Consider the following 18,823-nt stretch of genomic DNA (forward strand, 5'->3'; position numbering starts at 1 on the left):
GACACAAAGAGGCAGACAAAATGAGGAGACACAGAAATGTATCCCAAATGAAAGAACAGGGCAAGGCCACGGCCAGAGATCTAAGCAAAACAGATATAAGAAACATGCCTGATAGAAAATTTAAAGTGATGATCAAAAGGATACTCATTGGACTTGAGAAAAGAAGGGAGGACATCACTGGAATATTTAACACAGAGGTAAGGAGTAACATAACAGAGATAAATGACTAAATAAATGGAATGAGAAACATGTTCAATGGAATAAATATAAGGATGGAAGAAGCAGAGAAATGAATTACTGACTTAGAAGACAGACTATTGGAAAATAATCAAACTGAACAAAAGAGAAAAAAGACTTATGCAAAAGGAGAAAACTTAGAGAACTGACTCCATCAAACATGATAACATTCAGAAGAGAGAATGGGGAGCAGAAAATTTATTTGAAGTAATTGCTGGAAAATTCCCCAGTCTGGGGAAGGAAACAGATATCCAGATCTGGAGGTACAGAGAACTCCCACTAAAATTAACAAAAGCAGATGCACACCAAGACGTATTATGATTAAAATAGCAAAAATACGGTGATGAAGGAAAAATATTACAAATAAAGCAAAAGAGGACAGTTACATACAAAGAAAAACCCAAAAGGCCATCAGCAGCTTTTTCAGCAGAAACTGCAAGCATGAAAGCAGTGGCATGATTTATTCAAAGTGCTGAATGGGAAGAGCCTACAACAAAGAATATTCTATCCAGCAAGGCTATCATTCAGAATAGAAGAGATAGTTTCCAAGACAAACAAAACTAAAAGAGATCATGACCACTAAAGAAGCTCTACAAGAAATGTTAAAGGGGACTCTTTGAGTGGAAAGGAGAGAACAAAAGTCACAGGATAAAGGTAGGAAACACAAAAGTGGTGAAAAATGAAAATTCCTGTCAAAAGTCAGTCAAGGGACTCACAAATAAAAGAATGTAAAATATGACAACATACATCTAAAATGTGGGGAGGAGTAAAGAATGGGTTCAAACTTAAATGACCATCAATTTATATAAATTTCTATATGTAGAAGAGGTTATATACAAGACTAATGGTAACCAAAAATCAAAAGTCAGTAACAAACATGCAAAAATAAAGAGAAAGGAACCCAAGTATATCACTAAAGAAAATCACACCACATGATAGAAAGACAAGATCAGAGAAAATCTTCAGAAACAACCACAAAACAAGTAATAAAATGACAATAAATACATACCTATCAGTAGTTATTTTGGGTATGAATGTACTAAATGCTCCAATCAAAAGATACAAGGTGTCAGAAAGATACAAAAAAGACAAACCATCCATATGCTGCCTGCAAGAGACTCATTTTAATCCTAAAGGTACCTGCAGATTCAAAGTGAGGGGATGGAGAAACATCTATCATGCAAATGGATGTCAAAGGAAAGCCAGGATAGCCATACTTATTTTGGACAATATAGGCATTAAACAAAAACTATAACAAGAGACAAAGAAAGATACTATATAATAAAAATAAAATGGGGACAATCTAACAAGAAGATATAACAATTATATATGCACCCAACATGATACCACCCAAATACATGAAACAACTAATAACAAACATAGAGGAATTGATAACATTACAGTAATAGTGAGAGACTTTAACACCCTGCTTACATCAAAGGACAAATCATCCAAACAGAAAGTGAAGAAGGAAACGGTGGGTTTGAATAATACACTAGGCCAGATATATCTAACAGATATTTACGGTATTCCATTCTAAAACAACAGAATACTTTTCGAGTGCACGTGGAACATTCTCCAGAATAGATCACATACCAGCCCACATAACAAGCCTCAACAAATCAAGCATCTTTTCTGACCACAATGCTGTAAAACTAGAAATCAACCACAAGTAAAAATCTGGAAAGACCACAAATACATGGAGGTTAAATAACATGCTACTAAACAATGAATGGTTTAACCAAGAAATCAAATAAGCAATCAAAAAGTACATGGAAACTAGCCATCAGGGAGATTCAAATTAAAACCAAATTGAGATACCACCTTACACCAGTTAGAATGGCCAAAATTAGCAAGACAGGAAACAACGTGTGTTGGAGAGGATGTGGAGAAAGGGGAACCCTCTTACACTGTTGGTGGGAATGCAAGTTGGTGCGGCCACTTTAGAGAACAGTGTGGAGATTCCTCAAGAAATTAAAAATAGAGCTTCCCTATGACCCTGCAATTGCACTACTGGGTATTTACCCCCAAAGATACAGATGTAGTGAAAAGAAGGGCCATCTGTACCCCAGTGTTTATAGCAGCAATGGCCACGGTCGCCAAACTGTGGAAAGAACCAAGATGCCCTTCAACGGACGAATAGATAAGGAAGATGTGGTCCATATACACGATGGAGTATGATGCCTCCATCAGAAAGGATGAATACCCAACTTTCGTAGCAACATGGATGGGACTGGAAGAGATGATGCTGAGTGAAATAAGTCAAGCAGAGAGAGTCAATTATCATATGGTTTCACTTACTTGTGGAGCATAACAAGTAATATGGAGGACATAGGGAGATGGAGAGGAGAAGGGAATTGAGGGAAATTGGAAGGGGAGGTGAACTATGAGAGACTATGGACTCTGAAAAACAATCTGAGGGTTTTGAAGGGGTGGGAGGTTGGGGGAGCCAGGTGGTGGGTATTAGGGAGGGCACATATTGCATGGAGCACTGGGTGTGGTGCAAAAACAATGAATTCTGTTATGCTGAAAAGAAAAAAAAAATAGGTGCGGGAGGAGTCAAGATGGCGGAGAAGTAGCAGCTGAGACTACTTCAGGTTGCGGGAGATCAGCTAGACAGCTTATCTAAAGATTGCAAACACCTACAAATTCAACGGGAGATGGAAGAGAAGAAGAACAGCAATTCTAGAAACAGAAAATCAACCACTTTCTGAAAGGTAGGACTGGCGGAGAAGTGAATCCAAAGCGACGGGAAGATAGACCGCGGGGGGAGGGGCCGGCTCCCGGCAAGCGGCGGAGCAACGGAGCACAAAATCAGGATTTTTAAAAGTCTGTCCCGCTGAGGGACATCGATCCAGAGGCTTGACCGGGGTGAAGCCCACGCAGAGTCAGCATGGCCTCAGGTCCCGCAGGGTCACAGAAGGATCGGGGGTGTCTGAGTGTCGCAGAGCTTGCAGGTATTAGAACAGGGAAGCCGGCTACAGAGACAGAGCCGAGGAGTGAGCTCTCAGCTCGGGTTTACCTTGAACCGGTCGCAGGCTCGGTCAGCTCGGAGCGCGGCCGGAGGCCAGGGTGACGGGAGTAATTGGGCGCTGTTCTCTGAGGGCGCACTGAGGAGTGGGGCCCCGGGCTCTTGGCTCCTCCGGGCCGGAGACTAGGAGGCCGCCATCTTCATGCCCGTCCTCCGGAACTCTACGGAAAGCGCTCAGGGAACAAAAGCTCCCGAAAGCAAACCCGAGCGGATTAGTCAGCCCGGCCCCTGGTAAGGGCGGTGCAACTCCACCTGGGGCAAAGACACTTGAGAATCACTACAACAGGCCCCTCCCCCAGAAGATCAACAAGAAACCCATCCAGGACCAAGTTCACCTACCAAGGAGTGCAGGTTCAATACCAAGGAGAGCAGCGGAATTCCAGAGGAGGAGAAAGCAAAGCACGGAACTCATGGCTTTCTCCCCATGATTCTTTACTCTTGCAGTTAATTTAATTTTTTTTTCTTTTTCAATTTTTTTTCTCTCTTCTTCTGCTAATTTTTTTCAACTTTTGCCCTTTTCTTTTTTTAACGTTTTTTAACTAGTAATATATATATATATTTTTTTCTTTTTTATATTTTTTCTTTATTTGTTTTCCTTTTTTAATTGTTTTTTTTTTTCTTTCTGAACCTCTTTTTATCCCCTTTCTCCCCCCTCACGATTTGGGATTTCTTCCGATTTGGCTAAAGCATATTTTCCTGGGGTCTTTGCCACCCTTTTAGTATTTTACTTGCTCCTTCATATACTCTTATCTGGACAAAATGACAAGGCGGAAAAATTCACCACAAAAAAAAAGAACAAGAGGCAGTACTGAAGGCTAAGGACCTAATCAATACAGACATTGGTAATATGTCAGATCTAGAGTTCAGAATGACGATTCTCAAGGTTCTAGCCAGGCTTGAAAAAAGCATGGAAGATATTAGAGAAACCCTCTCGGGAGATATAAAAGCCCTTTCTGGAGAAATAAAAGAACTAAAATCTAACCAACTTGAAATTAAAAAAGCTATTAATGAGGAGCAATCAAAAATGGAGGCTCTCACTGCTAGGATAAATGAGAGAGAAGAAAGAATTAGCAATATAGAAGACCAAATGACAGAGAATAAAGAAGCTGAGCAAAAGAGGGACAAACAGCTACTGGACAACGAGGGCAGAATTCGAGAGATACGTGACACCATAAGACGAAGCAACATTAGGATAATTGGGATTCCAGAAGAAGAAGAAAGAGAGAGGGGAGCAGAAGGTATATTGGAGAGAATTATTGGAGAGAATTTCCCCAATATGGCAAAGGGAAAAAGCATCAAAATCCAGGAGGTGCAGAGAACCCCCCTCAAAATCAATAAGAATAGGTCCACACCCCATCACCTAATAGTAAAATTTACAAGTCTTAGTGACAAAGAGAAAATCCTGAAAGCAGCCCGGGAAAAGAAGTCTGTAACATACAATGGTAAAAATATTAAATTGGCAGCAGACTTATCATCCACAGAGACCTGGCAGGCCAGAAAGAGCTGGCATGATATATTCAGAGTACTAAACGAGAAAAACATGCAGCCAAGAATACTATATCCAGCTAGGCTATCATTGAAAATAGAAGGAGAGATTAAAAGCTTCCAGGACAAACAAAAACTGAAAGAATTTGCAAACACCAAACCAGCTCTACAGGAAATATTGAAAGGGGTCCTCTAAGCAAAGAGAGAGCCTAAAAGTAGTAGATCAGAAAGGAACAGAGACAATATACAGGAACAGTCACCTTACAGGCAATACAATGGCACTAAATTCATATCTCTCAATAGTTACCCTGAATGTTAATGGGCTAAATGCCCCAATCAAAAGACACAGGGTATCAGAATGGATAAAAAAAACAAAACCTATCTATATGTTGCCTACAAGAAACTCATTTTAAACCCGAAGACACCTCCAGATTTAAAGTGAGGGGGTAGAAAACAATTTACCATGCTAATGGACATCAGAAGAAAGCAGGGGTGGCAATCCTTATATCAGATCAATTAGATTTAAGCCAAAGGCTATAATAAGAGATGAGGAAGGACACTTTATCATACTCAAAGGATCTGTCCAACAAGAAGATCTAACAATTTTAAATATCTATGCCCCTAACGTGGGAGCAGCCAACTATATAAACCAATCAATAACAAAATCAAAGAAACATATCAACAATAATACAATAATAGTAGGGGACTTTAACACTCCCCTCACTGAAATGGACATACCATCCAAGCAAAAGATCAACAAGGAAATAAAGGCCTTAAATGACACACTGGACCAGATGGACATCACAGATATATTCAGAACATTTCACCCCAAAGCAACAGAATACACATTCTTCTCTAGTGTACATGGAACATTCTCCAGAATAGATCACATCCTCTGTCCTAAATCAGGTCTCAACTGGTATCAAAAGATTGACATCATTCCCTGCATATTTTCAGACCACAATGCTCTGAAGCTAGAACTCAATCACAAGAGGAAATTTGGAAAGAACCCAAATACATGGAGACTAAACAGCATCCTTCTAAAGAATGAATGGGTCAACCAGGAAATTAAAGAAGAATTGAAAAAATTCATGGAAACAAATGATAATGAAAACACAACGGTTCAAAATCTGTGGGACACAACAAAGGCAGTCCTGAGAGGAAAATACATAGCAGTACAAGCCTTTCTCAAGAAACAAGAAAGGTCTCAGGTACACAACCTAACCCTACACCTAAAGGAGCTGGAGAAAGAACAAGAAAGAAACCCTAAACCCAGCAGGAGAAGAGAAATCATAAAGATCAGAGCAGAAATCAATGAAATAGAAACAAAAAAAAAAAATAGAACAAATCAACGAAACTGGGAGCTGGTTCTTTGAAAGAATTAATAAGATTGATAAACTCCTGGCCAGACTTATCAAAAAGAAAAGAGAAAGGACCCAAATAAATAAAATCATGAATGAAAGAGGAGAGATCACAGCTAACACCAAAGAAATACAGACAATTATAAGAACATACTATGAGCAACTCTACGCCAACAAATTTGACAATCTGGAAGAAATAGATGCATTCCTAGAGACATATAAACTACCACAACTGAACCAGGAAGAAATAGAAAACCTGAACAGACCCATAACCAGTAAGGAGATTGAAACAGTCATCAAAAATCTCCAAACAAACAAAAGCCCAGGGCCGGACGGCTTCCCGGGGGAATTCTACCAAACATTTAAAGAAGAACTAATTCCTATTCTCCTGAAACTGTTCCAAAAAATAGAAATGGGAGGAAAACTTCCAAACTCATTTTATGAGGCCAGCATCACCTTGATCCCAAAACCAGACAGGGATCCCATCAAAAAAGAGAACTACAGACCAATATCCTTGATGAACACAGATGCAAAAATTCTCACCAAAATACTAGCCAATAGGATTCAACAGTATATTAAAAGGATTATTCACCACGACCAAGTGAGATTTATTCCAGGGCTGCAAGGTTGGTTCAACATCCGCAAATCAATCAATGTGATACAGCACATTAATAAAAGAAAGAACAAGAACCATATGATACTCTCAGTAGATGCTGAAAAAGCATTTGACAAAGTACAGCATCCCTTCCTGATCAAAACTCTTCAAAGTGTAGGGATAGAGGGCACACACCTCAATATTATCAAAGCCGTCTATGAAAAACCCACCGCAAATATCATGGAGAAAAACTGAAAGCTTTTCCACTAAGGTCAGGAACACGGCAGGGATGTCCATTATCACCACTGCTATTCAACATAGTACTAGAAGTCCTAGCCTTAGCAATCAGACAACAAAAGGAAGTTAAAGGCATCCAAATCGGCAAAGAAGAAGTCAAACTATCACTCTTCGCAGGTGATATGATACTATATGTGGAAAACCCAAAAGACTCCACTCCAAAACTGCTAGAACTTGTACAGGAATTCAATAAAGTGTCAGGATATAAAATCAATTCACAGAAATCAGTTGCATTTCTCTACACCAACAATAAGACAGAAGAAATAGAAATTAAGGAGTCAATCCCATTTACAATTGCACCCAAACTATAAGATACCTATGAATAAATCTAACCAAAGAGCCAAAGAATCTGTTCTCAGAAAACTGTAGAGTACTCATGAAAGAAATTGAGGATGACACAAAGAAATGGAAAAACATTCCATGCTCATGGATTGGAAGAACAAATATGTGAAAATGTCTATGTTATCTAGAGCAATCTACACATTTAATGCAATTCCTTTCAAAATACTGTCAACTTTTTTCAAAGAAATTGAACAAATAATCTTAAAATTTCTATAGAACCAGAAAAGACCCCTATTAGCCAGAGGAATGGTGAAAAAGAAAGCCAAAGTTGGTGGCATCACAATTCTGGACTTCAAGCTCTATTAAAAAGCTCTCATAATCAAGACACTATGGTACTGGCACAAAAACAGACACATAGATCAATGGAACAGAATAGAGAGCCCAGAAATAGACCCTCAACTCTATGGTCAACTAATCTTCGACAAAGCAGGAAAGAATGTCCAATGGAAAAAAACCTCTTCAATAAATGGTGTTGGGAAAATTGGACAGCCACATGTGGAAAAATGAAATTGGAACATTTCCTTATACCACACACGAAAATAGACTCAAAATGGATAAAGGACCACAATGTGAGAAAGGAATCCATCCAAATCCTTGAGGAGAACACAGGCAGCAACCTCTTCGACCTCAGCCGCAGCAACATCTTCCTAGGAACATCGCCAAAGGCAAGGGAAGCGAGGGCAAAAATGAACTATTAGGATTTTATCAAGATCAAAAAGCTTTTGCACAGCAAAGGAAACAATTAACAAAACCAAAAGACAACTGACAGAATGGGAGAAGATATTTGCAAACGACATATCAGATAAAGGGCTAGTGTCCAAAATCTATAAAGAACTTAGCAAACTCAACACCCAAAGAACAAATAATCCAATCAGGAAATGGGCAGAAGACATGAACAGCCATTTCTGCAAAGAAGACATCCAGATGGCCAACAGACACATGAAAAAGTGCTCCACATCACTTGGCATCAGGGAAATACGAATCAAAACCACAATGAGATATCACCTCACACCAGTCAGAATGGCTAAAATTAACAAGTCCGGAAATGACAGATGCTGGCGAGGATGTGGAGAAAGGGGAACCCTCCTACATTGTTGGTGGGAATGCAAGCTGGCGCAACCACCCTGGAAAACAGCATGGAGGGTCCTCAAAATGTTGAAAATAGAACTACCCTATGACCCAGCAATTGCACTACTGGGTATTTACCCTAAAGATACAAATGTAGTGATCCAAAGGGGCACGTGCACCCGAATGTTTATAGCAGCAATGTCTACAATAGCCAAACTATGGAAAGAACCTAGATGTCCATCAACAGATGAATGGATAAAGAAGATGTGGTATATATATATACAATGGAATACTATGCAGCCATCAAAAGAAACGAAATCTTGCCATTTGCGACGACGTGGATGGAACTATAGGGTATCATGCTTAGCGAAATAAGTCAATCAGAGAAAGACAACTATCATATGATCTCCCTGATATGAGGAAGTGGAGATATAACATGGGGGGTTAAGGGGGTAGGAGAAGAATAAATGAAACAAGATGGGATTGGGAGGGAGACAAACCATAAGTGACTCTTAATCTCACAAAACAAACTGAGGGTTGCTGGGGGGAGGGGGGTTGGGAGAAGGGGGGCGGGGTTATGGACATTGGGGAGGGTATGTGCTATGGTGAGTGTTGTGAAGTGTGTAAACCTGGCGATTCACAGACCTGTACCCCTGGGGATAAAAATATATGTTTATAAAAAATAGTTTTAAAAAATTAAAAAAAATATTTTTTTTTAAAAAGTACATGGAAACTAACAAAAATGAAAACATAATGGTCCAAAACTTTTGGGATGCAGCAAATGCTGTTCTAAAAGGGAAGTTTATAGCAATACAGGCCTATCTAAAGAAGCAAGAAAAACCCCAAATAAACAACCTAGCCTCATCCATAAAGGAGCTAGAAAAAGAACAACAAAACCCAAAAACCAGAAGAAGGATGGAAATAATAAAGATTAGAGCAGAAATACATGTTACAGAAACTAAAACAAAACAAAAAACTAGATCAATGAAACCAAGAGCTGATTCTTTTAAAAAATCAATAAAATTGATAAATTTTATCAATGGGAAAAGAAGGACCCAAGTAAATAAAATCACTAATGAGAGGAGAAATAACCAACACCACAGAAATACAATCAGGAGAGAATATTTTTAAAAAACTATATACCAATGAATTGGACAACCTAAAATAAATGGATAGATTTCTAAAAACATATAAACTACCAAACGTGAAGCAGAAAAAGTAAAAAAATTTAAATAAGACAATAACCAGCAAAGAAATTAAATCAGAATGAAAATGCTTCCAACAAACAAAAGCCCAGGACCAGATACCTTCACAGGAGAATTCTACCAAACATTTAAAGAAGAATTAATACCTATTCTTTTTAAACTAATAACAAAAAATGGAAAAGGAAGGAAAACTTCCAAATTCATTCTATCAGGCAGCATTACCCTGATACCAAAACCATACGTAGTTCACAAAAAAGAAGTACAGAGCAATATATCTGATAAACATAGAGGCACAAATCCTCAACAAAATACTAGCAAACTGAATCCAACAATACATTAAAAAAAATCATTCACCACAATCAAGTGGGATTTATTCCCGGGTTGCAAGGGTAATTCAATATTCACAAATCAACTGATGTGACGTATCAATAAGGGAAAGAATGAGAGCCGTACAATCATTTCAATAGACTCAGAAAAAGTATTTGATAAAGTACCATTCATAGTAACCCTCAGCAAAGCAGACTAAGAGGGAACATACTTCAACATAGTAAAGACCTTATGTGAAAAACCCATAGCTGACATCATACTCGATGGAGAAAAACTGAGAGCTTTTCTCCTAAAGTCAAGAACAATACAAGAATGTCCACTCTCACCACTTTTATTTTATACTGGAAGTCCTAGCCACAACAATCAGACAACCAAAGAAGTAAAAGTCATCCAGATCAGTAAGGAAGAAGAAAAACTTTTACCGTTTGCAGGTGCCATTATACTAAAAAGAGAAAACCTAAAAGACTCCACCAAAAATGTGCTAGAACTAATACACAAATTCATCTAGGTCACAGGATATGAAATCAATGGACAGAAATCTGTTACATTTCTTTATACCAATAATGAAGCAGCATAAAGATGAATTAAGAAAACAATCCCATTTACAACTGCACCCAATATAACAAAGTACGTAGAAATGAACCTAACCAAAGAGATGAAAGGCCTATCATCTGAAAACCATAAAACACTCATGAAAGAAACTGAAGATGACATAAAGAAGTAGAAATATGTTCTGTGCTCTTGGACTGGAATAACACATTTTGTTGAAATTTCTATACTACCCAAGGCAATGTACACATCTAATGCAACCCCTATCAAAATACCACAGCAATTTTCACAGAACTAGAACAAAAATCCTAAAATTTGTAGGGAACCACAAAAGACCCCACTGCAATACCCAAAGCGATCTTGTTAAAGCAAAAGCAAAGCAAAGCTGGGGGCATCACAACCCCAGACTTCAAGCTCTATTACAAAGCTGTAATAATCAAAACAGTATGGTACTGGTACAAAAATAGACACATAGATCAATAGAACAGAACAGAAAATCCAGATATAAGCCCACAACATATGGTCAATTAATCTTCAACAAAGCAGGAAAGAATATCCAGTGGCGAAGAAGACACTTTCTTCAACAAATGGTGCTGGGAAAATTGGAGATCCACATGCAAAACAATGGAATTAGACCACTTTCTTACACCATAGACAAAATCAACTTCAAGTTTGAGGAAAGACTTAAATGTGAGACCTGAAGCCACAAAAATCCTAGGAAAGAACATAGGCAGTAACCTCTTTGACATCAGCTGTAACAACTTCTTTCTGGATATATCTCCCAAGGCAAAGGAAACAAAAGCAAAAAGAAATTACTAGGACTATGTCAAAATAAAAACCTTCTGCACAGTGCAGGAAAGATTCAACAAAACTGAAAGGCAGCCTACGGAATGGGACAAGACACTTGCAAATGACTCGTCCGATAAAGGTTTAGTATACAAAATATATAAAGAACTTATAAAACCCAACCCTACAAAAAAACAATAATCCAATTAAAAGATGGGCAGAAGACATGAGTAGACATTTCTCCAAAGACATACGGATGAACCAAAAGACACATGAAAAGATGCTCATCATCACTCATCATCCAGGAAATGCGAATCAATCTACCTGCCATGAGATATCACCTCATACCCGTCAGAATGGCTAAAACCAAGAACACAAGATACAATGGGAGTTGACAAGGATATAGAGAAAGGGGAACGCTCTTGCACTGTTGGAGGGAAGGCAAACTGGTGCAGCCACTGTGGAAAACATATGGAAGTTCCTCAGAAAGTTAAAAATAGAACAACCCTACAATCCAGCAATCACACTACTGGGTACTTAACCCAAGAATACAAAAGCAGTAATTCCAAAGGATACATGCACCCATACGTTTATAGCAGCAGTATCTACAATATCCAAGATAATGGAAGCAGCCCAAGTGTCCATCAAATGATGAATGGATGAAGAATATGTGGTATAGATATACAATGGAATATTATTCGGCCATGAAAAAAAGAATTAAACCTTGCCATTTACAATGACATGGATGGAGCTAGAGAGTATTATGCTATGTAGAATAAGATAGTCAGAAAAAGACAAATACCAAATGATTTTACTCATATGTGGAATTTAAGGAGAAAAATAAGCAAAGGGAAAAAATAAGGAAAGGAGAGAGGCAAATCAAGAAACAGACTCTTAACTATGGAGAAAGGGGAAAGAGGGATGGGGGTAGAGGGATGGCTGAAATGGGGGGCAAGAATTAAGGAGGCCACATGTGATGAGCATTGGGTGATGTGTGGAAGTGCTGAATCATTATATTATACACCTGAGACTAATATAAGACTATGTTAACTAACTGGAATTTAAAAAACAAAAAAAAAAAAAAGAGAAAAGAAACCATAACCCTCCCTTCCCTAGATTTCTGTAAATCACTGGTGCTTCTGTGCTCACAGTCAAGCTCCTCAGTTCACCTATGTGGCCTCTGCTTCCTTTCTGTGTCACCTAGGTAGCAAAGCTCAATTCCTCGCTGCTTTCCACAAGACACCACCATGTGCATTGAGCCTTGACCATGTTATTATAAGTTTACTGAATATTACTGCTAATAATTGCATTGATTTAGTACTCACTAAAGATCAAGTAACACATTAAGATTCCCAACCACTGATAACCCAGAGAAGCTATAAGATTTGGCCAAGTCTATTTGCGATGACGTGGATGGAACTAGAGGTTATTATGCTGAGCGAAATAAGTCAATCGGGGAAAGATGATTATCATATGATCTCCCTGATATGAGGAAGTGGAGATGCAAAGTTGGGGGTTTGGGGGTAGGAAAAGAATAAATGAAACAAGATGGGATCGGGAGGGAGACAAACCATAAGAGACTCTTAATGTCACAAAACAAACTGAGGTGGGCCGGGGGTAGGGGGGTAGGGAGAGGGTGGGGTTATGGACATTGGGGAGGGTATGTGTTAAGGTGAGTGCTGTGAAGTGTGTAAACCTGGCGATTCAAAGACCTGTAAACCTCGGGCTAATAATACATTATATGTTTATAAAATAATTTAAAAGTTTAATTAAAAAAAAAAGATTTGGCCAAGTCACTCTGCTGAAAGGCACCAGGGCTGGGATCTGAACCCAGGGTGCTTCAAGTGGGAACCCCACAACATTTAGCTACTCTACGGACACAGCACCCACCGAGACACTATCCCAATACTTGGGCACCAGGACAGCCTTGAGCTAAACCACAGAGGATATTTCTTATTGGTGAGAATCGTCTCTGAGCCCTGAAGGATAACTGGGAACAGAACACTGGCTTCTCCCATCTTTCTCCTGTTTCCCATACCTGGACTATGTAGGACATCCATGGCTGTGGGGAGACCTGATGATGCTTGGCGGCACAAACAGCCCATCTGCCCATATATCACTGGGCTAGATGTGACTGTGCTGCTGCTGCTGCTGCTGCTCCAGTCTCATGAATCAGGGAATTCAAGTGAGAGGATGACTCTGATTTAGGATTAGAAGGACCCTGCATCCTTCCCCAGCCCTCTGGACATCACGGGAGAGTGACCTGGAAAATCAAATGCAGAAAAGTGTCTGGAAATATAGGAGTCTTGTTTGAGGCATAGTAGAACCTATTAGCTTGAGAAATTGGTCTGGAAATCTTATTAAAAGAGACAAATCATTCCACTTTCTCTCTGGACTGAAAATATTGGGGGTAATAGACTTTTTCCCTGATGCCTGTGACCCACGTACCTTATGTCAGGATCACAGCCAACCTCTGGCAAAGCTCAATTCAACGCAGGTGATAAAGGCTATTATTTTTTTAATGGGCAGTTCTGATTAATTCTGATTTCTTTGGCATACCACCAACTAATCTCTACCAGTCCCTCATTACTGTGAAGGTTGCAAGCCGGAAGAGCCAATGGCAAAGAGAAATGAAGTTCAGATTGTGGGTTTGTCATTGTTGCACAGCTCAGCCGATAACTGTCCAGCACCCCCACCACACATAGACCCAGCTCCTTTCTCAGTGTGCTCAATTAACCCATGATGGACATGGGGAAGCAAGGCACCCCTGCATTAGGAAACCTAGCCTTGCACATCTTTGCTATTTAAGAAGAATGATTAGAAGAATCCTTCTGATGTATATGTTAGCTGTTACCATCATGGCGGTCATGTGTGCTGGACACTGATAGGTTCCAGAATAATGTGAGTTACTGGAATTCAACGGATCCTTATTCTGTGCCTGGCACTGGGCAAAGGGTTTCTTCACATGTATCATGTCCTTTATCCTTAGAACAACTCTGTAGGTCAAAGGCTGGCAAACTTTTCTCTGTAAAGGACCAGACAGAAAATATTTTCGGTTTTGCGGGCAACTTTGGGTTATGCGGGGTATTGTCAGTTACTCAAATCTGCCGTTGTAGTTTGAAAGCAACCACAGACAATGCATAAATTAATAACTGTGGTTGTATTTCAGTCAAACTGTATTTGCAAAATCAGCCAATGGGTCAGGCTTACCCTGTAAGCCATCATGTTATTCCCAAGCTGGAATTTGGGTTCTTTTCTCTCTCTTATATCCTCCTTCCCACTGCTCCTCCATTCTGGTTCTGGTTCTAGAGGAAGACTGGAATTAAAGATGTTTTTGCATGTGACTGTCCAGGGAGAGTTGGCTGTGCTCTCTCAACAAGAGGGAGAAGGATCATTTTTGTGAAGATCCTGCATCCATGGTAGCCACAGGGGGCCACCATTTCCATGGGTCACCTGTTGTCTAGCTCCTTGTCTGCAAGCTCAGTATAGACTGTGGCTGCTGATGAAAGACTTGATCTCAGGCTGCTCTCAGGAGCCTTAATGGGTCTTCCTGAGTCTCAGGTACATTTTTCGGTAACTTCCCAATGGTCAAACAGATGGCCTCTTTGTCCACACCAGGGCGGTCCCCCAGCAAACCCGCAGCTGCAGTCTTAGCTCCCCTGCGTGCCCCAACTCTGGGGCCTATAGACCTGCACAGGGTCCATCTCCATGCCCCTTCAAAACGGGGGATTTGCAGAAGCGTGCTTTGCCCCTCTATGAGCCACAACCTGTGCCACCTACCTGAATATTCTTTCCCCAACTGAAGTCATCTAATGGCTTGACATATACAGGGGAATAAATTACTCTCTCCTTGATGGCAGTATAAATGTGGGAAACAAATTAGGATCTTAAGCAGGGTTTCTCAGTCTCTGCTGTATTTGGGGCTGGACTGCTCTCTGAGGAGTATGCCCTGTAGGATGGCTATTAGCATCCTGACCTCTACATGCTGGAGGCCCATAGCGTCCCCCAGGTGTGACTTTCAGAAATGTCTCCCGACGTTGCCAAATGTCCCCTGGCTGGCCAAACCACCTCTGGCTGAAAACCACTGTCTTTGGTCAGAGGGCAACCATTGCCTTTTGCTCTCAGGGATAGGTCCTAAATCCAGTTCCAGAAAGATAGGAAAAATCACGGGCAGGGTCTCTCAGCACCGTGTCACCTGATCTTCTGTGGGAGAAAACAGGCCTGGGCCACAGCAAGCGAGCAGCAGAGCCGGGCTAGGGACCCAAACCAGTCTGATGCCCAGGCCTGGGTGTTTCTCAAGCTACTGAGGATCTGATGATAAGAGGGACACTGGGAAGGTTTTTCCGGAATGGGGAAGTTTGCTTTGCTTCGCATTGAAATAGAGACTGTACCTGTTCCAATCCTGCCAGCATTTCGAGGGAGGTATTATTCCCCCTTGCTTTACAGAGGAGGTAACTGAGGCCCAGCAACCCTAACAAATGGTTTGGAATCAGCAGAGCAAATATTTTATAAGTGCAGTGTTTCTGTGTCTAGAGCTTTGACTTTTCAACAACAGACATGGGAGGCTGCTCCCCAAAGGGAGCGGGGTCAACTTCTCCCCCACTACTGTTCCTTCCTAGCCAGCATGTTCTGCAGAGAGTAAGAAAGGGCCTGGTGATAAATGAGCACGATGGCGCCCACGCCTCCCTCAGCCTCTCTCTCTCTCTCTGACCTCTCTCCTGCCCCAGCTCTGTATGCAGTACTGGCCTGAGAAGACGTCCGGGTGCTATGGGCCCATCCAGGTGGAGTTCGTGTCTGCAGACATCGACGAGGACATCATCCACAGAATATTCCGCATCTGTAACATGGCCCGGGTAAGGGTCCAGCCAGGAGGCTGTGCTGTGCTCTCCGGATCATCCCATCCTCGGGGAAACGATGCCTCTGCTGATTGTGGCTTCAGACCCAACAGTGGCTCTGACACTCAGAGACCCGTGGGGAGGCCTCCAGCCTGCCATCTGCCTCTTCCCTGACACACTTGCTGCCTTGTGATCAAATCTTCTCAGAATTCGGTGCTTCCCCACTGCTGTCCTGTTTTGGCAGGAGTTGACAGGGTCTTTGATCGGATCCAGGAAGCTTTGGGCTAGACCTTGAGAACACCAAGATGGAAGATGATTAGTTGCTTCCGGGGGGACTTTACCAGCTAGCTGGAGGAGTATTGGGTGGGAGGGAGCAGATCAGTAGTCTGTGAAATGGCTAAAGAATGGCTTCGGTCTTTACCATTTACTGGAGGTCCCAGGGTCCCAGAACTCCATCTCTGCCCTCAGTTCCCTGTCCAGCAGGAAGGTGATCTATGTTCTGGCACATGAACCTCGGCGGGGAGAGAAGAATTCTGCCCAGTAGAGTCAGGAAAGGCTCTTCCTAGAGAAAGGGACATTTGGGTTTTGGAAACCAGTAGTTTTCCAGGGAGAAAGGAGGTGCAGGGACGTCGTGGCAGGAGAATCCATATGCACAAAGGGAGAAAGAGGAGTGTGTCCCCATGACGACATAGCATCGACCCTATTCGGTCTGTCTCCCGCTCCGGTGCCGCAGCCCCGGGGCCTATGAAGGGCTTGTGTCCCTGGAAGAACAGCCCTGATGGCCTCTCTGTTCTCAGCCTCAGGATGGGTACCGGATAGTCCAGCACCTGCAGTACATCGGCTGGCCAGCCTACCGGGACACACCCCCCTCCAAGCGCTCTCTGCTCAAAGTGGTCCGACGGCTGGAGAAGTGGCAGGAGCAGTACGACGGGAGAGAGGGACGCACTGTGGTCCACTGCCTGTGAGTACTGTGGAAGGCTCTCTGGTCGGGGGGGGAGGTGACCGGTGTCTGTCCTAGGGGATGCCACTGGCCATAGGCATGCCTGGCTATACCACTCTCAATATTCCTTAAAAGTCAAGGGGTGTGTCCAGTCAAAATGGCTAAAACTGACAAGTCAGGAAATGACAGATGCTGGCAAGGATGCAGAGAAAGGGGAACCCTCCTACACTGTTGGTGGGAATGCAAGCTGGCGCAACCACCCTGGAAAACAGCATGGAGAGTCCTCAAAAAGTTGAAAATAGAGCTACACTACAGCCCAGCAATGGCACTACTGAGTATTTACCCTAAAGATACAAATGTAGTGATCTGAAGGGGCATGTGCAGCCGAATGTTTATAGCAGCGATGTCCACAATAGCCAAACTATGGAAAGAACCTCGATGTCCATCAACAGATGAATGGATAAAGAAGATGTGGTATATATATACAATGGAATACTATGCAGCCATCAAAAGAAATGAAATCTTGCCATTTGCGATGACATGGATGGAACTAGAGGGTATTATGCTGAGCGAAATAAGTCAATCAGAGAAAGACAACTATCATATGATCTCCCTGATATGAGGAAGTGGAGATGCAACATGGGGGGGTTAGGGAATAGGAAAAGAATAAATGAAACAAGATGGGATAGGGAGGGAGACAAACCATAAGAGACTCTTAATGTCCCAAAACAAACTGAGGGTTGCCCAGGGGGAGGGGGGTACGGAGAGGGTGGTTGGGTTATGGACATTGGGGAGGGTATGTGCTATGGTGAGTGCTGTGAAGTGTGTAAACCTGGCGATTCAAAGACCTGTAAACCTGGGGCTAATAATACATTATATGTTTATTAAAAAAAATTTTTTTAATTATAAAAAAAAAAGTCAAGGGGTGTGTATTCGAGGAATTACGATCTTTCATGGACTGGGGTTGCTCATTTGTTGCCTTGAACTAAGGTTATTGAACGTTATTAATGCAAAACCGGGAGGCCTTTTGCAAACATCGGGGGTAGACCGGCCGCTCCCCAGCACTCCCGATAGGGGAGAAAGCCCCGGTCCCCCACAGGAGGCACAATGCGTCCTGTTAATCACAAGAAAGCTGGGGTGAAGTGTCTTCCACCGACCAGATCCTCGAATTATTCCCCAAAGAAGAGCACATGATGATCTTCCTTTTGCAGAATAAATATTTCTGGAGCCAGTGGAGGCCCTGGTCACACCTTCCTGACCTGAGAATCGAGTTCAGTCTTTACAAAATGAGCTTACTGTTCCTTCTTTCAAGCAAGGGGTGCAAGCATGTGTCAGGAAAACCAGACAGACATGCACACGCATAGCTTAAGGCCACCACCTATCACAATCCTTTCTTCCCCAAAGACGCAGATCCCAAACCAGGCACCAGAAAGATGCCGTGAGGTGTCAGTGTCACATGGATGGGCGCAGTCAGCCAAACCAAGCTGTTTCTGCCCACATCCCAGACCCTGGCAACGGGTTCCCTGCCACCGAGCCCCTGCCTCCCATCCAGGTTGCTCCCACACACTCAGGGGGCCTCCCCTTTGGCTCACAGGCACACCCGTCCCAGGCATCACTCCACCAGGCCCCGGGACACCTGTGCCCACTCACCTCTTCCTCTTGGACTCTGCCATTCTTGCTTCAAAAAAGTACTAAACCCTCCTTCTGTGGGGCGTTCCGTCCTCCTCCCGCAGGTGATTGTTTTTTAGCCTGCTTTTAGGAAGGA

At 42.0% G+C, this 18,823-nt stretch overlaps 1 protein-coding gene across 14 annotated transcripts in view; it reads left to right on the plus strand.

The window, feature by feature from the left end:
* PTPRT (protein tyrosine phosphatase receptor type T) overlaps positions 1 to 18,823 on the plus strand; it is a 1,045,273-nt gene that overhangs the window by 1,024,262 nt on the left and 2,188 nt on the right. For all 14 annotated transcript variants that reach the window (XM_032838508.1, XM_032838515.1, XM_032838509.1 and 11 more), the window contains 2 exons: positions 16,011 to 16,136; positions 16,916 to 17,079. In XM_032838508.1, coding sequence (XP_032694399.1) covers positions 16,011 to 16,136; positions 16,916 to 17,079 — 290 coding nt within the window. The remainder of the gene's footprint in view (positions 1 to 16,010; positions 16,137 to 16,915; positions 17,080 to 18,823) is intronic.

Source organism: Lontra canadensis, unplaced genomic scaffold (assembly GCF_010015895.1).
Source record: "Lontra canadensis isolate GAN:19392208 unplaced genomic scaffold, GSC_riverotter_1.0 scaffold105, whole genome shotgun sequence".
Taxonomy (NCBI): domain Eukaryota; kingdom Metazoa; phylum Chordata; class Mammalia; order Carnivora; family Mustelidae; genus Lontra; species Lontra canadensis.